At 39.4% G+C, this 25,372-nt stretch overlaps 1 protein-coding gene and 1 long non-coding RNA gene across 3 annotated transcripts in view; one reads left to right on the top strand and one right to left on the bottom strand.

Annotated features, from left to right (window-relative positions):
* The window catches only part of Copa (COPI coat complex subunit alpha), a 54,304-nt gene extending 35,364 nt beyond the window's left edge, over positions 1-18,940 (top strand). Inside the window, exons 14-33 of one of the 2 annotated variants that reach the window (XM_003466569.4) lie at positions 1,570-1,652; positions 2,531-2,670; positions 3,316-3,401; positions 3,510-3,648; positions 7,962-8,124; positions 8,225-8,371; positions 9,101-9,290; positions 9,565-9,660; positions 11,338-11,426; positions 11,620-11,743; positions 12,647-12,736; positions 12,901-13,010; positions 13,588-13,665; positions 13,829-13,897; positions 14,255-14,391; positions 14,648-14,834; positions 14,932-15,042; positions 15,482-15,643; positions 17,518-17,712; positions 18,300-18,940. In XM_003466569.4, the coding sequence (XP_003466617.1) occupies positions 1,570-1,652; positions 2,531-2,670; positions 3,316-3,401; positions 3,510-3,648; positions 7,962-8,124; positions 8,225-8,371; positions 9,101-9,290; positions 9,565-9,660; positions 11,338-11,426; positions 11,620-11,743; positions 12,647-12,736; positions 12,901-13,010; positions 13,588-13,665; positions 13,829-13,897; positions 14,255-14,391; positions 14,648-14,834; positions 14,932-15,042; positions 15,482-15,643; positions 17,518-17,712; positions 18,300-18,359 (2,456 nt within the window). In that variant the 3' untranslated portion in view covers positions 18,360-18,940. Of the gene's footprint in view, positions 1-1,569; positions 1,653-2,530; positions 2,671-3,315; positions 3,402-3,482; positions 3,649-7,961; positions 8,125-8,224; positions 8,372-9,100; positions 9,291-9,564; positions 9,661-11,337; positions 11,427-11,619; positions 11,744-12,646; positions 12,737-12,900; positions 13,011-13,587; positions 13,666-13,828; positions 13,898-14,254; positions 14,392-14,647; positions 14,835-14,931; positions 15,043-15,481; positions 15,644-17,517; positions 17,713-18,299 lie in introns of both variants that reach the window. The other variant, XM_063253514.1, reaches the window with a different exon arrangement.
* On the bottom strand, positions 14,131-25,312 carry LOC134476957 (uncharacterized). Its single transcript, XR_010048810.1, has 2 exons — positions 22,028-25,312; positions 14,131-20,692 (listed from the first exon to the last, which is right to left on the bottom strand). It is a non-coding gene; the product is annotated as an uncharacterized LOC134476957 (long non-coding RNA).
* Between the last annotated feature and the right edge of the window lie 60 nt (positions 25,313-25,372).

The raw sequence follows: 25,372 nt of genomic DNA, 5'->3' as shown, positions 1-25,372 counted from the left end.
GCTTCCTCTTGCATGTCAGAAAGATGAGACTGCTAACAGCCCCATGCCCCACCTGGGATCCCAGGATCCAGCTGAGACCACTGCCTACCTCTTTCATCACCACCATTCCTTGTTGATGTTCTTGCTATCAGAACTTGCTGACAAAACATTCTCAGAATGAATTTGTCTCCAACTATTCTTCTTTCAGTGTGGTTTGTCTAATGATTTTATAGATATTCCCAGGTCAGAGGCCTATGCTGCAGGTCCCCACTTACACTAGCATACTTTGATGGTGTTAGACCCCACCAGCATATTTCTGAGAAGTATTTGGTTTGCTCTGTCCCTTTTTTGGATACCACCAGGTCGCTATTGTAAATACGATTCCTTTTCTTTTTTTCCTATCCCTCTCATCTTTTGTAACAATTACTACATCATATGCAACCAAAGGACCAATTACTGACTGCTAAGTTAGTAGGGTATCATCATTCAATCATTCTTTTAAATGTGACCATAAAGAGAGAAAAACCTGTATGTGTTTGGTATCTATAAATCAAAGGTCTCCTATAAATTAGCCAATGAAGCTATTTCTGAACAAATCTTGTGATGTCCCTCCCATCCCACACCTTTGCTTTTTTTCCCTCCAGATCTGCTTATAATTAGTATAGTATAAAATATCTTTGTTTTATCACCACTTATTTATTCTCTGTCCTTTTGAGGGGAGTCATAATTAGTAAAGTGATGGGCCTTGATGGGAAGGCAGAGAAAGTAAAAGCCAGAGTAGCTCTCCAGCCCCAAAATGGAACCATTGGTTATGATAAATAACTAGTTTTATAAATTGGCTGCCTCTCTGGTTTGCCAGAACAAAACAGGGCAAGGCTGGTGAGCATGTTCTGTCCAGTTTTCTGTTGGTATAAATAGGAGTAACTCAGTGCATCCTTTACAAGTTTTCTAGGGAGTAGAGTCCATCTCAAAATTCTAATCAGCCACACAACTGAGGAACATTTTATAACTCTCTTCAGGGCAATAAGGACTGTCAGTTGATACTTACCAAGCAACAGCTTGGTGCTAAGTACTGTCCAACAGAGAGCTTGCCTATCAAGATTCTTTGGGAGGGCTCTGCCTCACCCTGCCCTACTAGGAGGCCTGCATTTGCATGTTAAAAGCAGCAGAGCAGCTGCGTCCTGGGGAGGGGATTCTGTCTCTACTCCAGCCTGTTCAGATAGGAGGTCCTAGAGTTTGACAGGCTGCTTGCTGTGCTGCAGCTTGGCCAGAGAGGCCCTGCTCGTTAGCTTGATGGAGTGCGCTGTCTCCCAAGATGGGCAGCCGTCTGCCAGAGATGGTATTGGTTGAAATGCAGCCACTTGGCCTACAGAAAAGAGGCTTGGCAGAGGTGGGGTTGGAGTTTAGAGGGAAATGATGAGGAAAAGTCACTCAACAATAGCCTCAGGTTATGGCTGAATTAGTTAGGAAGCAGCTGAACTGGCAAAGCCAAGATGGCAGACAGTAAGACTGGCAGTTCCATGGCACCTGACTCTGTCACCTGCCAGTGGCTCACCACACGCTTCCGCCCTTTGGTTTTGTTCTCCTCAGCTCCTGAAGGGAAACGATCCTCAGGCCTGACAGCCGTTTGGGTTGCTCGAAATAGGTTTGCTGTTCTAGATCGGATGCATTCGGTGAGTTAAGACTAAAAGAGGAAAGCTTTTTGAGGACTCTGGTGGCCTACATGTTGCAAAATAAAGAGCACTGTTTTCCCTTATTCTCCCTGAGCAGCTATGAGCCATTTGTGTTGGCTTTACCACTATTACTAGCTGTACTCTAATCTCCCTGGAGAAAAAGATTTTAAAGTTGATTTGTTTGAGTTGATACCACTGTGGCCCTGGGTTTAAGGACCAAGCTAAATTCATGCTTGAATACAGGAGCCAAAAACAGCCTCAAAAGAAAGTAGGTGGGCTAGATGAAGAATAGCTCTCCCTCCTTGTCCTGCTGCCTCCACTGGTGCTTGAAGTGTAATGGGTTCAGCACAATATAAGCAAAGCTTTTTCATGAAACATTTAACAAAAATTTAAGCCCTGGAACTACTGTTTCAAAGGACATGGTAAGACACACATGTCATCCTCACTGTCTTAAAGACTTAAAACAGGAGGATTGCAAGTGTGAGTCCAGCCTGGGCAACTTACCAACTTAGTGAGACCCTGTAAAAATGAAAATAAACTGGGCATGGTGGCACACACCTGCAATCCTAATACTCAGGAAGCTGATTCAGGAGGAATCACTGCAAGTTCGAAGCCATCCTGGACTACATAGTAAGTTTAAGGCCAACCTGAACTACAGCAAGACTGTCTCTAAAAAAATAAATAAAGGAAAGAGAGCTGGGAGATGTAGATCAGTGCATAGGACTGGGTTCTTGGAATGATCTACCTGGTGAGGTGATTGAATTGATCAGGGAAAAAAAATAGTTAATTTATTGCTAAGGTATAATTGCTGAAGAATGTCATGGGTTTCATCATCTTACACACTTTTTCTCTTAACCTTGCCTATAATATCATTTCAGCTTCTGATCAAGAATCTGAAGAATGAAATCACCAAAAAAGTCCAGGTGCCCAACTGTGATGAGATCTTCTATGCAGGCACAGGCAACCTCCTGCTTCGGGATGCAGATTCCATCACACTCTTTGATGTGCAGCAGAAGCGGTAATGTGACAGGTGCCCCTAAGCAGATAGGCATGTGGTAGAGGAAGTGAACTGAAGTAGGAATTCCCCCTGCCCGTGTGTGAGTTTGCCATTTGTCTTGACCATTTCTTCTATAACTCAAAGAGTCTTTCCAGCCACTTTTCCCTTCTGTCTTGCACATACGTACCAGCATTCCAGCAAGGGGATTGTTTTTTTTTTGTCTTTTTCCTTTTTACCGGAGATCAAACTCACGACTGCCTGCTTGCAAGGCAGGCACTTATGCCACTGTGCTAAATCCCCAGCCCCAAGGGGATTATTTATAGTGTTTGTCTGTTTTAGAGTACTTATCTGTACAAATAATGCTCTTGGGCCTTACAATGAAAGGACACAGAGATATAGTACAGTGCATGCACTTAAATGAACTTTCAGTCCAGTGGTGATCAAAAATAAATGTAAATCCCTAAAAACAGAGGGCAAAAGTTGAAGAAGAGGGAATGTACAATGTAAGCCAAAATTTTTGTTTTAAGTGACTGAGCTACTTGGGAAGGAATGTTCTGGTATGACCTCAAGAAATCAGTATTTGCATTCAATTGAGAATGAAAAAATACAGGTCATAGTTGCAGAAAAGAAAATCAGGTCCATTCATATTTGTCTCTCTCGTCTTAGGACACTGGCATCTGTGAAGATTTCCAAGGTGAAATATGTTATCTGGTCCGCAGACATGTCTCACGTGGCACTACTGGCCAAACATGGTAGGTCTTCATTGTATCTATTTATTTTCCCTGTCTCCCTCCTTGACCCCAGCAGTCTGCTGCACTCACCCTGTCCAACAGAGCACTCATACCCTTTGCCTCTTACAGCCATTGTGATCTGTAACCGCAAACTGGATGCTCTGTGTAACATTCATGAGAACATTCGTGTCAAGAGTGGGGCCTGGGATGAGAGTGGGGTATTTATCTATACCACGAGCAACCACATCAAATATGCTGTCACCACTGGGTAAGTGAATCATTCGGGGTACAAGTAGGAGAAGGTGCCTTCTGATCCTCTTTCAGGAGATGTAACTGAAGTCCTGTGCAAACTTTCCTCATAGAGAAGCCTTGTCTAACACACATACTAGAGCCAGCAGAACATTGCTTTTTAAAAAAAATTTCTCAAAATTGTAAAATATAACCCAAATACAGAAAATTGCATAAAGTCTAAATACAAATAATAGTGAATAAGTTATCTAGTGAACATCTGTGTAATTGTCACCCAAGTCAAAAAATAGAGCAGTCCTAGCAATCCAGAACCCTTTTGCCATGTGGCCCTAATTGACCACAGACCCATCTGTTTCAACCAAAACTAACATCATTCTGGTTTTTATGGTAATTTCTTCTGTGCTTTTCTTTTAAATCTTACCACCCAGTGTGTGTCTTAATATTTAGTTTTGCATGATTTTGAACTGCATGTAAGTAAAGTCATATTGGCTATATTATCTTATATCTTGCTCCATGTTTTGTTCATAAGATTCTTCCTGTGGTTCTACTATGTTTATTTTATAATACTTCATTATATGGTGATGCTGTTGTCAGTTTTAATTGAGGAATAGTTGAGTGAATTCTAGTTGTTGGCTATCACAAATAGCGTTCTTTTAAACCTTGTATGTGTTGGTTGGTATACATGTACGTATATTTCTCTATAGAGTGTATATACCCAAAGTAGAATTGCTAAACTAGAGTATGCATATCTTCATATTTACTGTGTTATGTGAAACTATTTTCCAAAGTGGTTGTACCAATTTACACTTCTACAAGCATTATGTAAGTTTCTTACTTTGTCATCTTGACCAATAATTGGCTTCGTGATGCTTTTATAATTGTCCATCTGGTAGATGTGTAAGGGTATCTCACTTTAATTTTATTTTGCTGTTCTCTTTTTCCGATGAAATTGAGTATCTTTTCTCTGGCCATCCATTAGAATTTACTTTTCTGTAAATTCTGTTCTCTAATCTACTTTTTGAGTTGGCAGGTTTTTTTTTATTGTTAATATGTGTGAGTTCTTTATATGTTTGAGTATCAGTCCTTTATCAGGGCTATATATTGCAAACGTTAAAATCCTCTGTTCTCAGAAAATGAACACATTGTCTCATTCTCTTTTTGTTCCTCCCTAACAACAGAAGTTTTAAATTTTGATCAGCTGAATTTATTAATTTATCTTTTGTGGAAGTTGCATTTTGTATCCTGTTTAAAAAAATCTTGAACCCGATATGATGGTACATGCCCATAATCCCAGTACTTGGAAGGCTGAGGCAGAAGGTTCTTGAAATAAAAGCCAGCCGAGATTACATGGCAAAACTGTGTCTTAGAAAAAGAGACAGAGAGAAGAAGAAAAGAAAGAAAAGCAACAAAAGAAGGAACAGACTGAGTCTTAAAAAAGAAAAGAAAAAGAATGAAAGGAAGTTACTGACCTCCAAAATCATAAAGTTATTCTTCTATATTCTCTTATAAAAACTTTTTTTTTGGTACCAGGGATCTAACTCATGACCTCGTGTTTGCCAGGGAGGCGCTTATGCTGCTGAGCTGAATCCCTGGCCCTCTTGTAAAAACTTTGGAGTGTTGACTTTTATATCTAGTTTGTGATCTATCTAAAGTTGATTTCTACATGTGATGTGAGGTATATGAAAATCAGTCCTGCCTTCTTCCATAAGAACAGTAAATGGTGAAGTATTACTTATGGAAAAGACCACTGTTTCTCAATGGTTCTGGAATGCCATCATTATATAAATTATGTTTTCAGAAATGCAAGGGTCTGTTTTCTGTAATCTTTATCCTTGGTCTAATTCTACAGTATTTAATTAAATGTTGTAGCTCTGTGATTAATCTTCACATGTAATACAAGACCTTTAATCTTTTCCATTTTATTTTTTAAAAGTCATTAGGTATTCTCAAGTAATTTTTGCATTCGCATGTGCATTTTTGAATTAGCTTGCTAAATTCCACACAAAATAAGACAGACCAAAGACATCTGTCATGATTTCACTTGGAACTGCATTAAATCAGTATATTGAGGATAGCTGCTCTCTTTACAACATTGATATAGTATAGTAGCTCTCATTTATTTATGTTTTCTGAATCTAAAATTGTATAGTTTTCTCTGTAAAGATCTTATAGTTCTTAGGTAAATTTATTAAGCACATGGTAGTTTTTAGTGCTACTTATAAGTGGGTAATCTATTTAACTTTCTAATATTTTTTAATATTTAGAAATACAGTTAAATTTTATGTCAATGTTATTTCGAGGACCTTGCTGCAATCTTACTTCTTTAATCTTATTAATTCTAGTAATTTACTTCTTTACAAATAATCATAGCACCTGTGGGTAGATGCAGTTTTGCTTTTTCTTTTGAGTACTTATACACTGATATATTTTCCTAAGGGTGGGCTCTCACCATACTGTTATTATGTGAGCTTATTGTAGATTTTTTATGGATATCTAGTAAGGAGTTTTGGTTATTATTTCCGATTGTTAAGATTCCTTTTTAGTTTTTGGTTTCACTTTACTTTTAGCAGTATTATGGATTGAACCCATGGAACAGAGGTACATCTCAAGTCTTTTTTCTTTTTCTTGTTTTTAATTTTATTCTGAGGCAGCCTTGCTAAGTTGTCCAGGCTTACCTTGACTATATGATCCTGCTGCCTCACCTGCACTGTAGCTGATATTATAATTGTGTACTACCATATCCAGGCTTGCTAAGAGTTTTATTTTGAATAATTTTGATTATTAGGTATTTTTTCTTCATGAATTAAGGAATCATTTCATTTTTCTCCTTTTACTGACTAATATAGTTAATACAACTGAGTTTTTCTAATGTTTGATCAGCATTTTACTTCTGATACAGTCTCAACTTGGTCATGATATTTTTACCCTTTACAAATATTCCTAGTTTTAGGTTACTGATATTTGGCTTGAGATTTTCTCATTTGTGTTTAAAAGTGAGATTGACCTGAGATATTTTGCTCTCTTAATAAGTTTGTATAGGTTAGAACTAATTCTTCCCTAAGTCATACTTCTTCCTTGAATGTTGATTAGAATTTTACCAATGAAGCGATTTGGGCATGGGATATTCTTCACAGGAAAAAATCTTTATTTATTCAGTTTATTTTATTTGGTTGTTAATAGGACGAGAAGATTTTTTAATTCATTTTTTGGTGAATTTTGGCCAAAAAATCTTTTAAGGTACTGGGGATCAAACCAAGGAGTGCTATCACTGTGCTATATCCTTCTTACTTTTTGGGAGATAGAAGTTGCCTCAAGTTGGGCTTGAATTTGTGATCCTCCTACCTCAGCCTCTTGAGTGGCTGAAACTTTGGGTGTGACATTATGCCCAGCTAAGTTTGTTCATTTTTAGAAGTTACAGCCTTATTCTACAGGATCTATAGTGACAGCCCTTTTTCATTTCTATTACCTTTTTCTCTTTTTTAAAAATTACTGTCATATGCTTATCAGTTTTATCCAACTTTTGCCATTATTGAACTTCTATGCTGTATTTTTGTTTTCTGTTAATTTCTACTGCTGACTTTATTGCTTTCTTCTAAGTATTCTTTTTGGCTTAACTTTTACTGTTTTTTGTTTTGTTTTTAGTTTTTTTTTTTGGTACCAGGGATTGAACTCACAACTTCACGTTTGCCAGGCAGGCACTTGGCAGGCACTTACGCACTGAGCTAAATCCCCATCCCATTGGCTTAACTTTTAAATGAACAGTACAATTTTTGAGATGTGTGTTTGTTAATTTTTAGTCTCTCCTAATATATGCATGTAGAAGCCACTATTTTCAGTAATTCTTCTAATTCTTTGGTGCATCTAAGGCTATAAATTATCAAGTACTGCATTAACTAATAATAAGTTTTAACTTGTAATGTTTTTATTCTCATTCAGTTCAAAATATTTTTTGCTTTTCATTATCTTTGTGTGTCATGTGTAACTGCATATTTACCTTTTTTACTTTCACTTGTGACATATAAAGAAGGAATTACCAGTTCATAGTAACCTATCAATTCTATATCAGAATGTAGAATTTAAGTTTTAGGTCTCATTCTGGTCATGTCAATTACTCAGCCCCTAGAGTAATAGTTTATAAAGGAAGACCATATCATCTACTCCAACGTACAAAAGAATAAAATCAATTTAAATCACTTCCCATCTATACTACTTTTAAGTGACACTTGGTAGAGGGTAAAGAGAAGATAAAAGGCTGTGCCATGAGCTTGTGCTGTTTTTCACAGCCTGAGTTCCTCCTCCCTGAAAGTTCTACTGTCTTCCCCCTGTTCTTAGGGACCATGGGATCATCCGAACTCTGGATTTACCCATCTATGTCACACGAGTGAAGGGCAACAATGTGTATTGCCTAGACAGGGAATGTCGTCCTCGAGTACTCACCATTGACCCCACTGAGTTCAAATTCAAGCTGGCCCTGATCAACAGAAAATACGATGAGGTAGGATATGAGGACATACACTGAAGTATTCAGAGGGGCAGCAGTTCTTTTTCTGTAGGTAATCTCTGCTTCCCTACCCTACCCAACCCCTCATGTCTAGGTACTGCACATGGTGAGGAATGCCAAACTGGTCGGCCAGTCCATCATCGCCTACCTCCAGAAGAAGGGCTACCCAGAAGTGGCGCTGCATTTTGTCAAGGATGAGAAAACTCGCTTCAGTCTGGCACTGGAGTGTGGAAACATTGAGGTGAGCAGAATGTGGTCATTGGCCCCAGATCATTTTATAAAGCGTTAAGAGAGGGTGGCTTTCGTAAAGCATTATTTTGGCTTGGCTCTGTAATCAAGATAGGGATTTTGGGTTTTGTTTTTATTTTTACTTTTTCCTCTCTGCTTCTGCCACAGCATTTCCACCATTGACATTTGTCTGAGTTAAATAACTTCCAAGATAAAAGCAAAACAGTATAAAATTTGAAAACATACATTATTTCCTTGACACTTGATTTTGCTTAGGGAAAGAAATATTTATGAAATGTTGAAACTCAGAGGACATAGGCATTATTTTCCAGTGAAGAAAGAGCTTAGGAATATTGGTTTTTCTATTTCTGAATCCCTTCTTTTATGATTTCATCTGCATGTCGTTAAACCCAGCAGGTAGGAATAACAGTAGCTAGGCAAGAACTGGTCCTATAGAATCAGCATCTGTTAGGTGATTTTGTTTTAAAAGTGAGTTTTTCAGAAAATATCTCCAGATGAAAATGATGTAAGAAGATTTTTCTATTCATGGCTCTAAAGAAATCCTGTTTGTATATAAAATTCTCAACAGAAATAGAATGGGAGCTAGGAGCTATTGAAAGTATAGGGAGTTCTCTGGGAAATGTATTTGAAGACACATACTTTGACCACAGTGTTCCTTGTTTTGAGTCACAGTGTATCCTGCCTAGTGTCCTGTTAACACTGATCTCGGGGGGTTCTTTAGATTGCTTTGGAAGCAGCTAAAGCACTGGATGACAAGAACTGCTGGGAAAAACTGGGAGAAGTGGCCCTGCTACAGGGAAACCACCAGATTGTGGAAATGTGCTATCAACGCACCAAAAACTTTGATAAACTTTCCTTCCTGTACCTTATCACTGGCAACCTGGAGAAACTTCGCAAGATGATGAAGATTGGTGAGGTCCCTAAAATCACTGTTGGAAAGAGGGATTTTTAGAGACAGCCAATAGGGAGCAAGAAAACTTAAGAAAAAACCTACTGGGCATACAGACACACACCCGCAATCCTAGCACTCAGGAGACTGATGCAGCAGGATTGCCACAAGTTTGAGGCCAGCTTAGGCTACATAGTGAGTTCAAGGCCAGCCTGAACTACATAGAAAGACCCTGTCTCAAAAACAAACAAACAAACCATAGAAAACCTAAGTTTTTGTCTCTTGACTTGGTGCAGCTGAGATCAGAAAGGATATGAGCGGCCATTATCAGAATGCTTTATACCTGGGTGATGTGTCTGAGCGAGTGCGGATCCTAAAGAACTGTGGACAGAGTAAGTAGCTCCTTGGAGGCCTTAAAAAATATTTGCTTTTCCTATTGCTTCATTTATGTACAATTGCCCTTTATTGTATACTTTTTAGGAGAAATGACACATTCATACCAAGCTTAGATTTTCTTTAAAATCAAAGGGAGTTACAGCCAGAATACCCAGTCTTGCCAGCATCCTTAAGAAAATAGTCATGGAGCGGGGCGTGGTGGCTCATGCCTATAATCCCAGCACTCGGGAGGCTGAGGCAGAAAGATCGTTGTGAGTTCCAGACCAGCCTGGGCTACAAAGTGAGCTCAAGGCCAGCCTGAACTGCATAGTGAGACCCTGTCTCAAAAAGACAAAAAAAAAGAAAACAGTCATGGGGAAGACAAGAGGTTTAAAAGTCCTGGAGCAAGCTGACCACGGTAGCACATGCCTGGTTACTTGGGAGGCTAAAACAGGAGAATCAGAAGTTTAAGGCCAGTTTGGGCAACTTGGCAAGACCTTGTCTCAAAATAAAAAATTTTAGAAAGGGCTAAGGGATGCAGCTCAGTGGTAGAGTACCCCTAAGTTCAATAATATATACAAAAAAATTAATAAAATATGTTCCTCTATATATGTATAGAAACTACTTACTAGAGACACTCTAGTAAATGTAATTGTTTGGATAAAATAAAACTATTATTTTTTTAATTTTTTGTCTTTTTGAGAGAGGTCTTGCTGTGCAGTGCAGGCTGGCTTTGAACTCACTTTGTAGTCTAGGCTGGTTATTTACATTGATGATGGATCTTAAAGATAAGTAACTATATTCACTAGCAATTAATTGCTGTCTAAGAAATTAGTCAGAAACTTAGTACAGGTTAAATATTCCTAATTTAAAAACTCAAAACCTGAAAAGCTCCAAGATGCAAAACTTCTTGAATATCAATACAAAACTCAAAAGATTTTAGAACATTTTGAATTTCAGATTTTCAGATTAGGGTACCTGACCAGTAAAGTCTAAAGACTATTCCAAAATCCAAAACACTCTGAAACACTTCTGATCCCAAGAATGTCAATGAAGGATACTCAATTTGTAGTTTAAACAACAAACATTTATGACTTACAGTTTAGAGCAAGGTTTAGCTCTGGCTCAGTGCCTCTCATAGGACTGCAGTGAGGGTGTTGACCTGGACTGCAGATATATCAGGGTCAGCTTGGGACCCACTTTCACATGCAGTTACCTCAGGGGGCATTACTCAGGCCCTTGTTCTCTGTTATCTGGGAAATGTCATTTTCTTGCCATGTTAGTTCTGCATAGGGCAGTGCACAGCATGGCAGCTGGTTTGCAAGCACTCAGGAAGCCAAGGCAGAAGGATTGCAAATTCAAGTCCTACCTGGGCAACATAGCAAGACCCTGTTTCAAAATAAAAAATAGGGCTGGAAATAAAGCACTGAAGAGGGAAGGCACAATTATAAACTAACCCCAGCAGTAACATCCTGTTACCTCTGCGTTGTCTGTCCTTTTGGAGGCCAGTAATTAGTAAGTAGTTAGTAAGTTAGGAGATCTAGACCCACACTTAACAGCAGGTTATTATTCAAGTACTTGAATACTAGGAGACAGGGATCACTGTAGGGGAGGGATTTCATTTTGGAGTCTGCCTGCCACCACACTATTCCCCTGAAAATGTATCTGTATCATAAAATCTGGTTTCTCTGCAGAGTCCTTGGCCTATCTCACAGCTGCTACTCATGGCCTAGATGAAGAAGCTGAGAGTCTGAAGGAAACATTTGACCCAGAGAAGGAGACGGTGAGTCTTCATTTTTTTGTGTGTGTCTTTGATTGCAGGATTAACTCAGCTCTTAGGATAATTTAAAACTATCCCATCTGGTTACAGAGAGAGGCTGAGAAATAAATAAGCTTAAAAGAATCTCCATACCCTTCTGTATAGGATTCCTGAGAATTGTTTGTGTTTAAACCTTTTATCTTCTCCTACCTCTTAGATCCCAGACATTGACCCTAATGCTAAGCTGCTCCAGCCACCTGCACCTATCATGCCACTGGACACCAACTGGCCCTTGCTAACTGTGTCTAAAGGATTCTTTGAAGGCTCCATTGCCAGCAAAGGTCAGTGCCCATTTCTTACGTAGCACTTTTTTCATTTATTTTGTAGAAATCATCCCAGAGAGTGCCATTAGCACTTAGTTTCATTTGTCTATTTTTCTGTGTGAAGCATTATAGAGCATTGAAATGCCAGTCAGATCTGCGGTATAAAGAAAAGCTTTTTGTAGTTGTAGAAGAAAATTTTGGGAATTAGGGATGGGGAATTATTCCTTTAGCACTAATAAACTCTGTAAGTGTTTTGGTGTATTTCCCTAGGTTTCACTATATATGTAGTCATGTTCCAGTGTTTTATCATTAATGACATAGTCTTCAAGTACAAATTGAAGCACCTATATTTCTGTCACGCGAGTGTGCAAATGGGTACTATCACAGCCTGCCACTGCCATCTTTACCCTTCTCCTGTTTTCTCAATTAGTCTGCTAGTTCACTTCTAAGTGAAAGCCTCTGGCACAGTCTGAGCCAAAACACAGCAAAATATTGAGATCCTAACTGGCTCTCAATGGCAAGACTGCATTTTATGTCCAACTTGGCTTTTTCTTTTTATTTCCTCTATCATCCTTTGTCCTTGTGTCCTGCACGCACTGTTGCAGTGGTGACTTAGAGTGGAGACTTAGGATCTCAGGAAGAAGTTCCAAGAGTTGGCAGCCAAAGACTAGTAACTTAAAAGTGGTTTAAGAGCCAGGTTTTGGTAGTGTGAAGGTAGTTATCTCTCTTCTGTTTCATCTCTCTGAAATATGTTGCAGATTAGCAAAATATATATAACACAAAAATACATAATACGTGAAAATAATAAGTAGGCAGATATTGCACAACTATTTTTGAAAGGATCCAGCTTGTCTGCAGAGAAGACTGTATCTCCGTCTTGTGGGCTACAACTGACTCGTACCTGTTTCTTCTCTTGCTAAGGAAAGGGAGGAGCACTGGCTGCTGACATTGACATTGACACTGTTGGCACTGAGGGCTGGGGAGAGGATGCAGAACTGCAGCTGGATGAAGGTAAGAATGCTGTCGGGAAGGTAGACTCCTTGGATCAGAACTAGTTGTGAGCTGTTTTGCAGGCTTCCGAACAGTGGAGCCAGTTATGATCTCAACATTTTGCTGTGCTTTGGCTGAGATTGTGCCACCACCCAAATCTATTTTAATCTGGGTTTTCGTTGTAGATGGATTTGTGGAGGCTACAGAAGGTTTGGGGGATGATGTTCTTGGCAAGGGACAAGAAGAAGGAGGTGGCTGGGATGTGGAAGAAGATCTGGAGCTCCCCCCTGAGCTGGTACATGGAATTCTTACTCTTTAAAGTTCCCTCCATTTCTCCTTGTGGAAACCAGTGGCCTTATCACCACTTGTTCTATGGTATTAGGGGGGCAGGGGTCAAGATCTAGACCCACCTAATCTAGTGCTTATCTCCCACTTGAAAGGAGAAATGAGAAGGTCGGAATTAGTGGCCTTATTGCTTCTGTTTGTCCTGTTATAGCAGCAAAAAGGGGGGAAACTAGGACATGTTCTAATGTGATACTCATCTCCCATTTGAAAGATAGAAGAGTTTAGTCAAGGTTGTGCCAGCAGCAGCTTTGTGAAAGGCAACACACTTTTAAAATCTGAGTTGGAGCTTTTGATACTGGTGAAGTGGCTCCTATTATGGGCATATTTTCTCCCGCTGAAATGGGAAATAAGGTAAATAATTATGTTTTAGATTCTTCAGAACAAAGTGCTTAAAAGAGTTTAAAAATGACTTAATTGAGGTCTGGGGTTTAGCTCAGCAGCATAAGTGCCTGCTTGGCAAATGCGAGGTTATGAGTTCAATCCTTGGTACAAAAAAAAAAAAGACTTAATTTTCATTTTTGCTCTAGGATGTACCTCCTGGGGCAGCTGGCGGGGCTGAAGATGGGTTCTTTGTGCCCCCAACCAAGGGAACAAGCCCAACTCAAGTATGTATGGAAGCGTAGCCCTGTGAGGATGAGTCTTATCCTACTAACTCTTGATAAATGTGTGAACCATTGAATACTTTTCTATTAATAGTTATTGAAGAGGATCATTTGGGAAGAGAAAGGGAAAGTTTTCATTTTGTTTGACTTTTCTGTTTCTTGGTAGATCTGGTGCAATAACTCTCAGCTTCCAGTTGATCACATCCTGGCAGGCTCTTTCGAAACAGCCATGCGGGTAAGTCTTCTTCTTCAACCTTGGCCCTTCCTCTTGAGTGTGTGCAGCCCAGGGCCTCAGGGAGATGGTTGGTTTATGTGGGGTTTTTGTTTGTTTTGTTTTTTGTGGTTCACACTGGCTCTGAACCCACTATGTAGCCAAGAGTGGCCTCAAACTCACAACAATCACTAACATTCAATGTTCATTGTGTGCTAACTACTATCGTAAGTATAGGTATTAGTAAATAAAGTAGATACAGTAATTAAGTGTATTTTGCTGATGAGAAAACTAGTACAGAGAATTATGGACCCATTGTGTAATATTAGTTCTTAGTGGTAGAGCCAAAATGATTGTATTTCTTTCCTGTCATTCTTCCAGCTGCTTCATGACCAGGTAGGAGTAATCCAGTTTGGCCCCTACAAGCAACTATTCCTACAGACATATGCCCGAGGCCGTACTACCTATCAGGCTTTGCCCTGCCTGCCCTCCATGTATGCCTACCCCAGCCGCAATTGGTGAGTTCCTTGCCTCTCCCGTTCCAGATTGGGGTGGATTATTTCAGGCATTAGCCTCAGTGACACAGATTGTCCCAGAGACGGGGTTTCCTCACTGGAGAAGAACTTTGCTTTGCTACTGTATGGGGTTAAATTTATACTTGCTGCCACCCTATTCTCCAGCTACTTTCACAGTGAATTGTGGTCACATTTGCCAGGAAAAGAAATCAACTTGGCTACTGATGATCCTGTTTTCCTCTTACTTTTGCCTTTCCAGGAAGGATGCAGGGCTGAAAAATGGTGTGCCAGCTATAGGCCTAAAGCTTAATGACCTCATCCAGAGGTTACAGCTGTGCTACCAGCTCACTACAGTTGGCAAGTTTGAGGAGGCTGTGGAAAAGTTCCGTTCCATCTTACTCAGTGTGCCACTTCTCGTTGTAGACAATAAGCAGGAGATTGCTGAGGTACGAGGAGTGTAACCATTTGTCCCAACGCTAGTTCTCCCCCCATGGCCTCAAGTTATTGTCTCAGTACCATGACCTTCCTTGGCAACTTCTCCAGGCCCAGCAGCTCATCACCATTTGCCGGGAGTATATTGTGGGTTTGTCCATGGAGATAGAAAGGAAGAAGCTGCCCAAAGAGACTCTAGACCAGCAAAAGCGCATCTGTGAGGTAAGATCTGTCGAACTCTGAGCATTGCAGTGGTATTTTCCACTGCACCCTCCATAAGATCTGAATTCTTTGGTTCCATTCCCAGATCTGGCTCTGGGGAGGAAAAGGAATTTTGTTCTATTTCTGTAAGTAGAGGTGCTATTTCTCCATCCTTCACATTTCAGCAGTTGTCCAGGCATAGTACCTAGAGGACTTCTGTGTTTTACCTAGCTGGTCTTGTTGGTTTGCCTTGCTTTGTTTTTTTGTTTTTGTTTTTGTTTTTGTCTTTTTCCTTTTTATTGGTACCAGGGATCAAACTCATGACTGCCTGCTTGCAAGGCAGGCGCTTATGCCGCTGAGCTAAATCCCCAGCCCCCCTTACTTTGTTTTTTTAAGAAGGTGCCGCAGTTCATAAATGACATCCCCCAGCTTGACGCATCTCTCTCTTTCTGTCCACCAGATGGCAGCCTACTTCACCCACTCCAACCTCCAGCCTGTGCACATGATCTTAGTGCTGCGGACAGCCCTCAATCTCTTCTTCAAGCTTAAGAACTTCAAGACTGCTGCCACCTTTGCTCGGCGCTTGCTGGAACTTGGACCTAAGCCTGAGGTGGCTCAACAGGTGAGTGCAAGCTCCTTCAGTAAGAACTAGATCTGCTTTTGGAAGAGCAAGGCAAACCTCTGAAAGGAAAAGAAGAAAAAAAGTATATATATTCTACAAAACATTCTAGAAAAAGGAGTCAACAGAATGCCACTCTCCGTTGTAATTATTTACATATGGCATTCGTGTGACTGTAAATAACCCCAATGTTTTATTTTATTTCATTCTTTGAGGTAGGATCTACTACAGTACAGGCTGGCCTTGAATTCATGATGTACCCCAGGCTGGCCTCAAACTCACAGCAATATTCCTGCCTTAGACTCCTGAGTGCTGGCATTATAGGCATGCACCTCACACCTGGCCCAATCTTTTTTGAAGGAAATATTTATTTTTCATTGGTATATTTTAGATAAACATAATGATAGCGTTCATCATAAGAGATTTATACCTGTACATGGTGTATCTTGCTACTGCTTTTTTCCCATTCCCCTTCCCTCCCTTCAACCACTTTTCTCCTCCTTAATTATAAAACTTTGTTTACATGTTTTTCTTATTTGTTTGTTTGTTTGTTTTTTCTTTTTCTTGTCTCTTTCTTCCTTTCCCTCCTTCCTCCATAGTTTCCCTTCTCATTTGAACATTTTCTTTCCATTTCCCAATTATACATTTTGGTCCTTACACTTTCAGTTTCTCACACCAGAGAAACAATGCAATATTTAAACATGTGTGTCCAATTTATTTCACTTAAGAGTACGGTCTCAAGGTGGATCCATTTAGCAAGAAATGTCTCAAACTTATCCTTCTGATGACTGAGTAGTACTCCATTGTAGCAAAAAACCACATCTTTTTTATCCATTCAGCAGTAAGTGGCATCTGTCATGGGCATTTGGACTCTTTCCAAGATTTAGCTATTATAAATTGTGCCACTGTAAACATGGATATGCATAGATTGCTGTGGTATGATGCTTTTAATTCTTTCAGGATAATACCAAGAAGGGGGAATAGCTGAGTCAAATGAAACATCTAGTTTTAGTGTTTTGAGGAATCTCCACACTGATTTCCACAATGGTTTCACCAGTGTGCATTTCCAGCAGTGGAGAAGGTTCCCTTTTTCACCAGCATTTGTTATTGATTGATTATTGATGATAGCCATTCTTTCTAGAGTGACATGGAGTCTCAGCATTGTTTTAATTTGCACCTCTCAGTTAATGATTCAAGATGTTGAACATTTTTTTCATGTATTTCATGTTTGTACTTCATCTGAGAAGTGCTATTCATTTCAGATGGCTCTCTCTCTCTCTCTTTTTTTTTTTTCCCGTCTTTTTGAGACAGGGCCTCACTGTGCAGTTCAGGCTGACTTTGAGTTCACTTTTTAGCCCAGGCTGATCTCGAACTTGCAACAATCCTCCTGCCTCAGCCTCATGAAGACTGGGATTATAAGCATGCATGGCTTAGATGCCCATCTTTTGATCAAGTCTTTAAATTCAGGGGAGTTTTTGAGTTCTTTATTTATTCTAGATATTGTTTGTCTGAGGAAAAGCTGACAAGAATAACCCTAATTGTAAACTCCAGATAGCCTATCTTGACTGCTACTAATTCACATACACGGTCCATTGTTTGTATCCTTCCAAAGCATTCCCATTGAGCAATGGAAACCTATTTTCATCTTTTTTAGGGCCTTTCCCTGATAATCCCCACAATGTGAAAAATTTTAGGTACAGATGTGTGAGGCCACTTCGGTATAGAGAAGAAACCTTGGTACAAGAGTAGCAGTTGTTAACTCTTAACATGTGCTGTATTTGCACCTTACATCAAACTTCTACACCATGGTAATATCATCTGAATTGTTCTGTGCTGCTTTCCTATCCTCTAAAATAAAGTCTCCTTCCCTTTCTTAGACCCGAAAAATCCTGTCTGCCTGTGAGAAGAACCCCACCGATGCCTGTCAGCTGAATTATGACATGCACAATCCTTTTGACATTTGTGCTGCATCTTACCGGCCCATCTACCGTGGAAAGCCAGTGGAGAAGTGTCCACTCAGTGGAGCCTGCTATTCCCCCGAGTTCAAGGGTCAGATCTGCAGGGTCACTACAGTAAGTATTGTCCTCAAGAATGCATCTGCATAGCCAGGCGTGGCACATGCCTGTAATCCCAGCAGAACCTGAAATAGGAGGATCACCATGAGTTTGAGGCCAGCCTGGGCTACACAGTAAGTCAAGGCCAGCCTAAACTACATAGTGAGACCCTCTCTCTCAAAAAAAAAAAAAAGAGAATATCTACAGCTAGGTGCAAGCCTGTAATCCCAGCTACTTAAGAGGCTAAGGCAAGACAGTTGCAAATTCAAAACAAGTGTAAGTAATTTAGCAAGACATTGTCTCAATAAATAAATAAAGTCAAAAGGGCTGAAGTTATAGCTCAGTGGTGGCATGCTGACTTCTTAGCATGAATTCCTGAGTTTAAGCCCTAGTACTAAAATAAAATTTAAAAAAGAATGTATCTACACTAAAGGAAGGAGAAAGAGAACCACGTGGCCCTTTCCCTTGGGGCAGTGATATCGAAAAAAACTAGAGCTTCTCTCTCTTGCTCCATTGTCTTAGTAACAAATGTTTAGTGAGAGGCATACGAACAAACTGTAGGATTCCACAAATCTAATTTAGTCCTTGGTTTTCCTCTTTCACAGGTGACAGAGATTGGCAAAGATGTGATTGGTCTAAGGATCAGTCCTCTTCAGTTTCGCTAAGACACCCTTTGTGTATGTGGGTCAATCATAGACTGTTCCCTCATCGAATTACTCTCTGTAATCTCCTGACACCAACCTCTGCCCAGTGTATTGTGATTTGGTTCTCCCTAAAACTTTGTGTCTTTTTTTCTACTTCTGTGGCAAATCAGAATGTCTAGATTTGACATATTTGCCTATGAAGACCAGTGCTCTTCTCAAGATGACAATTGTCATAATTAGCCTTGCTCTTCTTGGTTAGCTCTTGCAAGGAACAAATGAAAACGTGTGATGGACATTTGTGTAGTAAATCCCTTTGGTATTTATTCTTTCTCTCCCCACCACCATTGTTTCCTTTCTGCTAGAAAGAAACAGGACATAACAAATGAGATGTCATGTCTTAGCCACACCAAACTCTTCACTGTCCCTCATTTTCCTTGGGCATTTAAACTCCTAGGCAGTACCCTCTGCATGCCCAGAAACTTAAGGTGTAAGAAGAAATCATTTAGTTTTCCAAAACGCATACTACTTTTCATTGATTTGTCCTTTACAACCATTGTTGTCATACTTTGTTTCTCATACTAAATAAAGTAAATTCTACAAGAGCTTCTTGGCTTGATTTTTATTTCCTAAACACTTTAATGTTCTTGTTCATTCCATGTAGCTGCCCCATCACAGCAGATCTCTTTCTTCAATAGTGGTCTTTAATTATCATATATCCACTATTGGGGAAAAAATTCTGTTTTTCAAAAGATAGATGCAAAGTATACATTTGGCCCAGACCTAATCTGTTGTGAGAGTGGTAGGAAACAAGTCAGTACCTCTCCTATTCTGCTTTTGGCTGCCACCTTCCATCTACTAGTAATTATAGTCAGTATTCATTTATAATCTACCATATAGCTGCTCCTGTTTCTTGTACTATATAGAGATTAATTAGTATATAGTACATTACATATTAGTACGTAGTAGTACATAGTACATTATATATTTCACAATGATTAGCAAGGTAGTATTTTGCCTGCATGCTAAGAATAATTGGAGGGGCTGGGGATTTAGCTCAGCGGCATAAGCACCTGCCTGGCAAGCAGGCTGTCGTGAGTTCGATCCCCAGTACCAATAAAAAGGAAAAAGACAAAAAAAAAAGAATAATTGGGTAGAATGATGTATTGTGCCTAGAATGATGTATTGTGCCTTTGATTTAAAAGTACCATATACTAATTGGTGTGCAGAACTAGGCCAGCAGTGGTGCATTGTTGCATGATGGTGCACATCTGTAATCCCAGAACTTGGGAAGCTGAGGCAAGAGCATCACTGCAAGTTTGAGGCCAGCCTAGGCTACAACATGAGTTAAAGCCAGCCTAAAGAGTATAGTGAAACCCTATCTCAAAAAGATAGAGAAAAAAATCAAAACATATATAATTTCTACATGTTATATTCATGTTTCTATTAAATAATATATTCATATAGTTCAGGAATCAATAAATATTAAAATTCCTCTTATAAGCCATTTTAGTTACTTTTTTTAGTTAATTTTTTCATAGCTGAGACAAAATACCCAATACTCACAAGTTAAGGTTAGTTTATAGAGGGTTCAAGTCCATTACCAGCTGGCTCCAAGGCAGACAGGCTCACAGGAGTAACATTCATGGTAGGCAGAAGGCAGCAAAACAATGAGAGAAGAGACAAACTCTGTCCTTATATGGTTTGCTGGCTACTACCCCTAGGCAGGTGTAGCACACACACCCTTAGTCCTAGAATTGAGCCATGAACCAATCACAAACTCTAAATTCAACCACCTCCAAAAAGCCTGACCACATGAAGCTTTCAGGGGACATCCAGACACAAACCATAACACTGTCCTTCCACCTCTTTGCCGAGTCACTCAGTTCTTACTGCTTTCCTCAGGGAAGCAACCACTGTTACTGGCTTCCCTGAAACTTTTTATATATAGATAGGCAGATAAGGAAATGTTCCTTCTCAGCTCCCTTACATACACAATTGAAAGCATGCTTATTTAACATTTTGCATTTTATATCATTTTTCATTTTTTATAGAAAATTTTCTCTATATATTAGAGAGTTTAAGTTTGCAGTTCTCTGTGTAGTATCTATTGTAAAATAAGTTATGAAGTTGCTTCTTGATAAATATTTGAGTTACTTTTAACCTTTTACAATTATCAACATTTTTGCAATGAATAACTTGAACATATATTGTATGGGTGGAAGAATAAACTACCTGCTTCTAAGAGCACAAGCCTTCATATTTTAACATTAAGAATTTATTTTTTTCTGGGGCTGGGGATTTAGCTCAGCGGCATAAGCGCCTGCCTTGCAAGCAGGCAGTCGTAAGTTCGATCCCTGGTACCGATAAAAATGAAAAAGACAAAAAAAAAAAAGAATTTATTTTTTTCTGATGCAACCACTGTGGAAATCAATGTAGAGATTTCTCAAAACAACTAGGACAATAGATCCCATTTGACTCAGCCATTCCCCTCCTGAGTATCTTCCTGAAAGAACTAAAAGCATCATACCGTGGTGACATATGCATACCTATGATTTAGAGGCACAGTTTGTAATAGCCAAATCTTGGAAACAACCCAAGTGCCCATCAACTGGTGAATGGATGAAGATGTGGTTTGTTTGTTTTTATACAATGGAATACTACTCTGCCATAAAAGATATGCTCCAGACATTTCTAGGAAAAGGGGTTGCACCTTGAATCCATCCTCAAGTGAAATAAATCAGTCACATGTGTGAATACCACATTGTTTCTCTTGTGTGAGAAACTGAAGGTGTAAAGTATATAATGTATAACAGCCATTGTGAAATAGAAAGAAGATGGTCAAATGAAGGAGGAACAAGGAAGAGAGGAGGAGGGAAAGGAAAGAAGGGGAAAGAAAAAAATGAGAAAAGGAAAACATGGAAACAAAACCGTAAGTAGGGAAGGAAGGCAGGGTTGAAGGGAGGGAAGGGGAATAAGGGAGAAGTTATGTATAGGCACAAATTCTCTAGGATGAACTGATCATTATGTGTATCTAAAATGTACCAATAAAATCTAATTTAAAAAAATAATTGAAACTGGGTGTGGGTGGCTCAGGCCTGTAATCCCGGCACTCGGGAGGCTGAGGCAGGAGGATCACTGCAAGTTCTAGACCAGCCTGGGTTACAAAGTGAGCTCAAGGTCATCCTGAACTGCATAGTGAGACTTTCAAAAAGACACACACATAATTGATTTTTAAAAATACATGGTTGTGTTATATTATGATTACATTCATCATGGGGAATTGGTACATACACATTGCATCTTGATCCTTTTTATTTTCCCTTCCTGTCTGCCCTTTCTCCTTCTATCCTTAGATGTCCTTCCTATCTGCAAAGGGCTATCTCCATTTCCTGTTGTCTCTTAAACATCATCCTCAATCTTCTAAGTCGGCCTTCTCAACATTTTGTATACTACTTTGATAGCATTTTCTCAAATTATAAACATTGTGTAAACATAAGTTGGTGATAAATTTTGTCAAATATAAAAGACAAATTTACAAATTAAATCACAAAATTTGCATAGAAGCATAAACGGATGTGAAAAAAAGTTGACAATGGGGGAAACAATGACTATATGTGAAACATGGTGAATGTAAAACAAGAATCTGACATTGGTCAGTAAATAGTGGAGTTGGGCATGGTGGTACATACCTGTAATCCCTGCATTCAGGAGGCTGAGACAGGAAGGTCACTGTGAGTTCATGCCTACCCTGTGCCACCATTTGTTCAAATGCCAGCCTTAACTATGTGACAAGATCCTATCTTAAAAAAAAAGGAGAGAGCCATTAATTCCTTAAGAGAGTAATATGAAAAAATGCTGTTAAAATATTTTTTCAGTAGTCTTTAAAGACAACAGTTAAGACATGAATAGATACTGAAATATTAAGAGTATCAGCCACGTGTGGTGCATATGTGTAGTCCTTCCCCTCAGGAGGCTGAGTCAGGAGGATTTTCATGAGTTTGAGGCCAGCCTCAACTACAAAGTGAGACTGCTTCCAAAAAAAAGTCATTAGTCTACGGCCATACCATCCTGAACGCGCCCGGTCTCGTCAAAAAAAGTCATTAGTAAAAATTGAAAAGCAGCATCAAGTTTAATGCAAAGAAGCCAGAGGCTGAGGCAGAAGAAATACAAGTTCAAGCTAGCCTGAGTTGCATAATGAGATAATGAGTCAAGGCCAGTCTTTGAGACCCTGTCTCAAAAACAAATAAATAGCTAAGAAAGAATCACTTTTTTTAGTCCATTTAAATTATTTTGTAGTATTTTCCTTATTAACATGCTTCTATTACCATATCAGTACAAAGCAGATAGGTTAAGTTTTATATATATATATATATTTTTTTTGGTCTTTTTCATTTTTTTATAGGTACCAAGGATCGAACTCATGACTGCCTGCTTCCAAAGCAAGCGCTTATGCCGCTGAGCTAAATCCCCAGCCCCAAGTTTTATATTTTTCAACAGTTCTATTAGACATGTTTTTTGAGGCTGAACAAAAAGTTAGTTTTGAATAAATTATTGGAAATGTGGCAGAAGGAGAGGCTATCCAAGAAATGACTCAATTATAGAAGTTTATGTTGAGGGGCTGGGGATTTAGCTCAGCGGCATAAGCGCCTGCCTTGCAAGCAGGCAGTCATGAATTCGATCCCCAGTACTGATAAAAATGAAAAAGACAAAAAAAAAAAGAAGTTTATGTTGAAAAGGATTTATTTGGAGGGTGTTTTGTTTTTTGAGACTGGTTCTCTCTATGAAGTTGAGGTTGGCCTTGAACGATGTACCCTTGGCTGGCCTCAAACTCACAGTGATTCCCCTGACTCTGCCTCCCAAGTGCTAGGATTTCTGGAATTACAGGCATGCACCACTGTGTTGGGTTTGGAAATCTGGTTTTATAACTCCTAGTTCAGAACACTTTCTAAAAATAATATGGCACTTGTGTTTATGAGAAAACAACATGTTTTTTACAGGTATGGTTTTACAAGTCTGTGCCCAAATTTGACACTTTGATGCAGTACCGAATGTGTGTTTAGGAGGCTAAGGGTAAAAGTGATGAAGCAGGAGGCTGAGGCAGGAGAATCACCATGAGTTTAAGACCATCCTGGGCTACACAGTGAGCTCAAGGCCAGCCTAAACGAAAAATTTTTTTCCATTTAGATGGAATCATTCTATATATACACCCTGTTTACAGCAGCACAATTTGTAATAGCTAAATCTTGGAAACACCCCAAATGCCCATCAATGGATTAATGGATAAAAAAGATGTGAATTTTACACACAATGGAGTACTACACTGTCATAAAGAAGGATAAACTTGAGACATTTCTAGGTAAATAGATGCACCCTGAGACCATACTTTCTTTTTTTTTTTTCTGAGACCATACTTTCAAGCAAAATAAATCACACACATTTAGATGTCACAGTATTTCTCTTGTGAGAAAATGAAAGGATAAATAAGGATCAGAATGAATGACAGAAATTGGGAAGTATGAAGAAAATGAGAAGAGGAGGGGAAGGAAGGAAAAAGGCAAAAAAATGTAAAGAAAAAACAGCTTTTGCAAATACAGGTAGAAGGGTTGAAAGGGATGGCAGGGGAATGGGGAAAAAGGAATCAAAATATATTATGTACAGATACAAATTCCCTATGATAAATGTGATAATTATGTATATCAAAAATGTACCAAGCTGAGCACAGTAGTGCAGGCCTATAATGCCAGCACTTGGGAGGCTGAGGCAGGAAGATCGCTGCAAGTTTGAGGCCAGCTTGGGCTACACAGCGAGTTCAAGGCCAGACTCAACTATGTATCAAGACCCTGTCTAAAAAATTAAAATAGTAAATAATACCAATGAAATTAAGAAAAAATTCATGAGATTTCTCTCATGTTAAATGAGAGCATTTTATTCTTGCCTCTTTTAGGTCTTTTACCATCTACTTTTTGTGTGTGATTCTAATCACACCTCTAGATGATCCCAAATCAGCTAGTTACAACAGGGTCTGGTCTAATCCACTGTGCACAGCACAAAATCTTAACAGAACATGCTCTCTCAGAGCTAAAACAGATTTGAGCCTATTTTAGTTGCTACAGTCTAACACATTTTCCTTCCAAAAGAGGAAAATGTCCGGAGATGTCACTGCCTGAGCCTTCCCCATCTGCACTCCAATGCTGGCTGGGTTGTGTGTGAAAAGATAAATCAGGAAAGGCAGGTCGGCTCCTACTATATTCAAATTTTCCTTTGCTCAGTCTTAAAAGGTCTTAGGGTCCACCTTTTCTGTCTAATATTGAATTGAATTCTAAGATCCTGGCCTTGAGCCTTTAGCCTGACAATTAGGAAGGAGAATAGCACGAGAGAGATACCCAACTTAGATTAGGCAAAGAATTGTACCTGACTGGGGTCTGAGAGCGTAAGTGTCTGATAAATTTTAAGCTCTAGCCTAGAAGATGGGAATACAGCAATGAAGATAACAGCGGAAATCCTTACCTTTATGGTCCTTAAATTCTGCGGAGGTTGGGGGAGGCGTATAATGAACAAGATAGGTACACAGTAGGCCAGTGTTCCGTGTTAAGAAGAGGAAGAGTCGGGGAGGGGGAGAGGCAGGGATTTTAATTTTATTTAATGAGACCAAAGTAAACATTTCAGAGAAGATGACATCTGAGTAAAATATTGACGTAAGAAGGGAAATAATGACATGCACCATAATTACCTTCTCGGTTATAAATGCATAGATTCTGGTTCTTTTTAAGCAGTTTGTCCTAATCTGGTTTATCGAGAGCTCAGGAATACGTAATGGAAGAGCTGCTCCAGATAATGTGAGAAGCTGAGCGAAGATTCCAGGCCAATAATAAATCGGGCAGACGAGAAAAGTAAATTGCGCATTTTAATGGTTCCTTGCAAAAGGAAAAACAAAAACAAAAAACCCCAACGCCTCAAAGCTTACTGTCCCTTTAAAAATGGCGGCGCCCCACGAGCCAAGGATTCCATTGGCTGCCCGGAGCAGGGGGAGTGGG

The sequence above is a fragment of the Cavia porcellus genome, unplaced genomic scaffold (genome assembly GCF_034190915.1).
Source record: "Cavia porcellus strain 051 isolate PalLab524CR breed Dunkin Hartley unplaced genomic scaffold, mCavPor4.1 scaffold_7, whole genome shotgun sequence".
Classification (NCBI taxonomy): Eukaryota; Metazoa; Chordata; class Mammalia; order Rodentia; family Caviidae; genus Cavia; species Cavia porcellus.
This window is presented reverse-complemented; position numbering and strand designations above follow the sequence as displayed.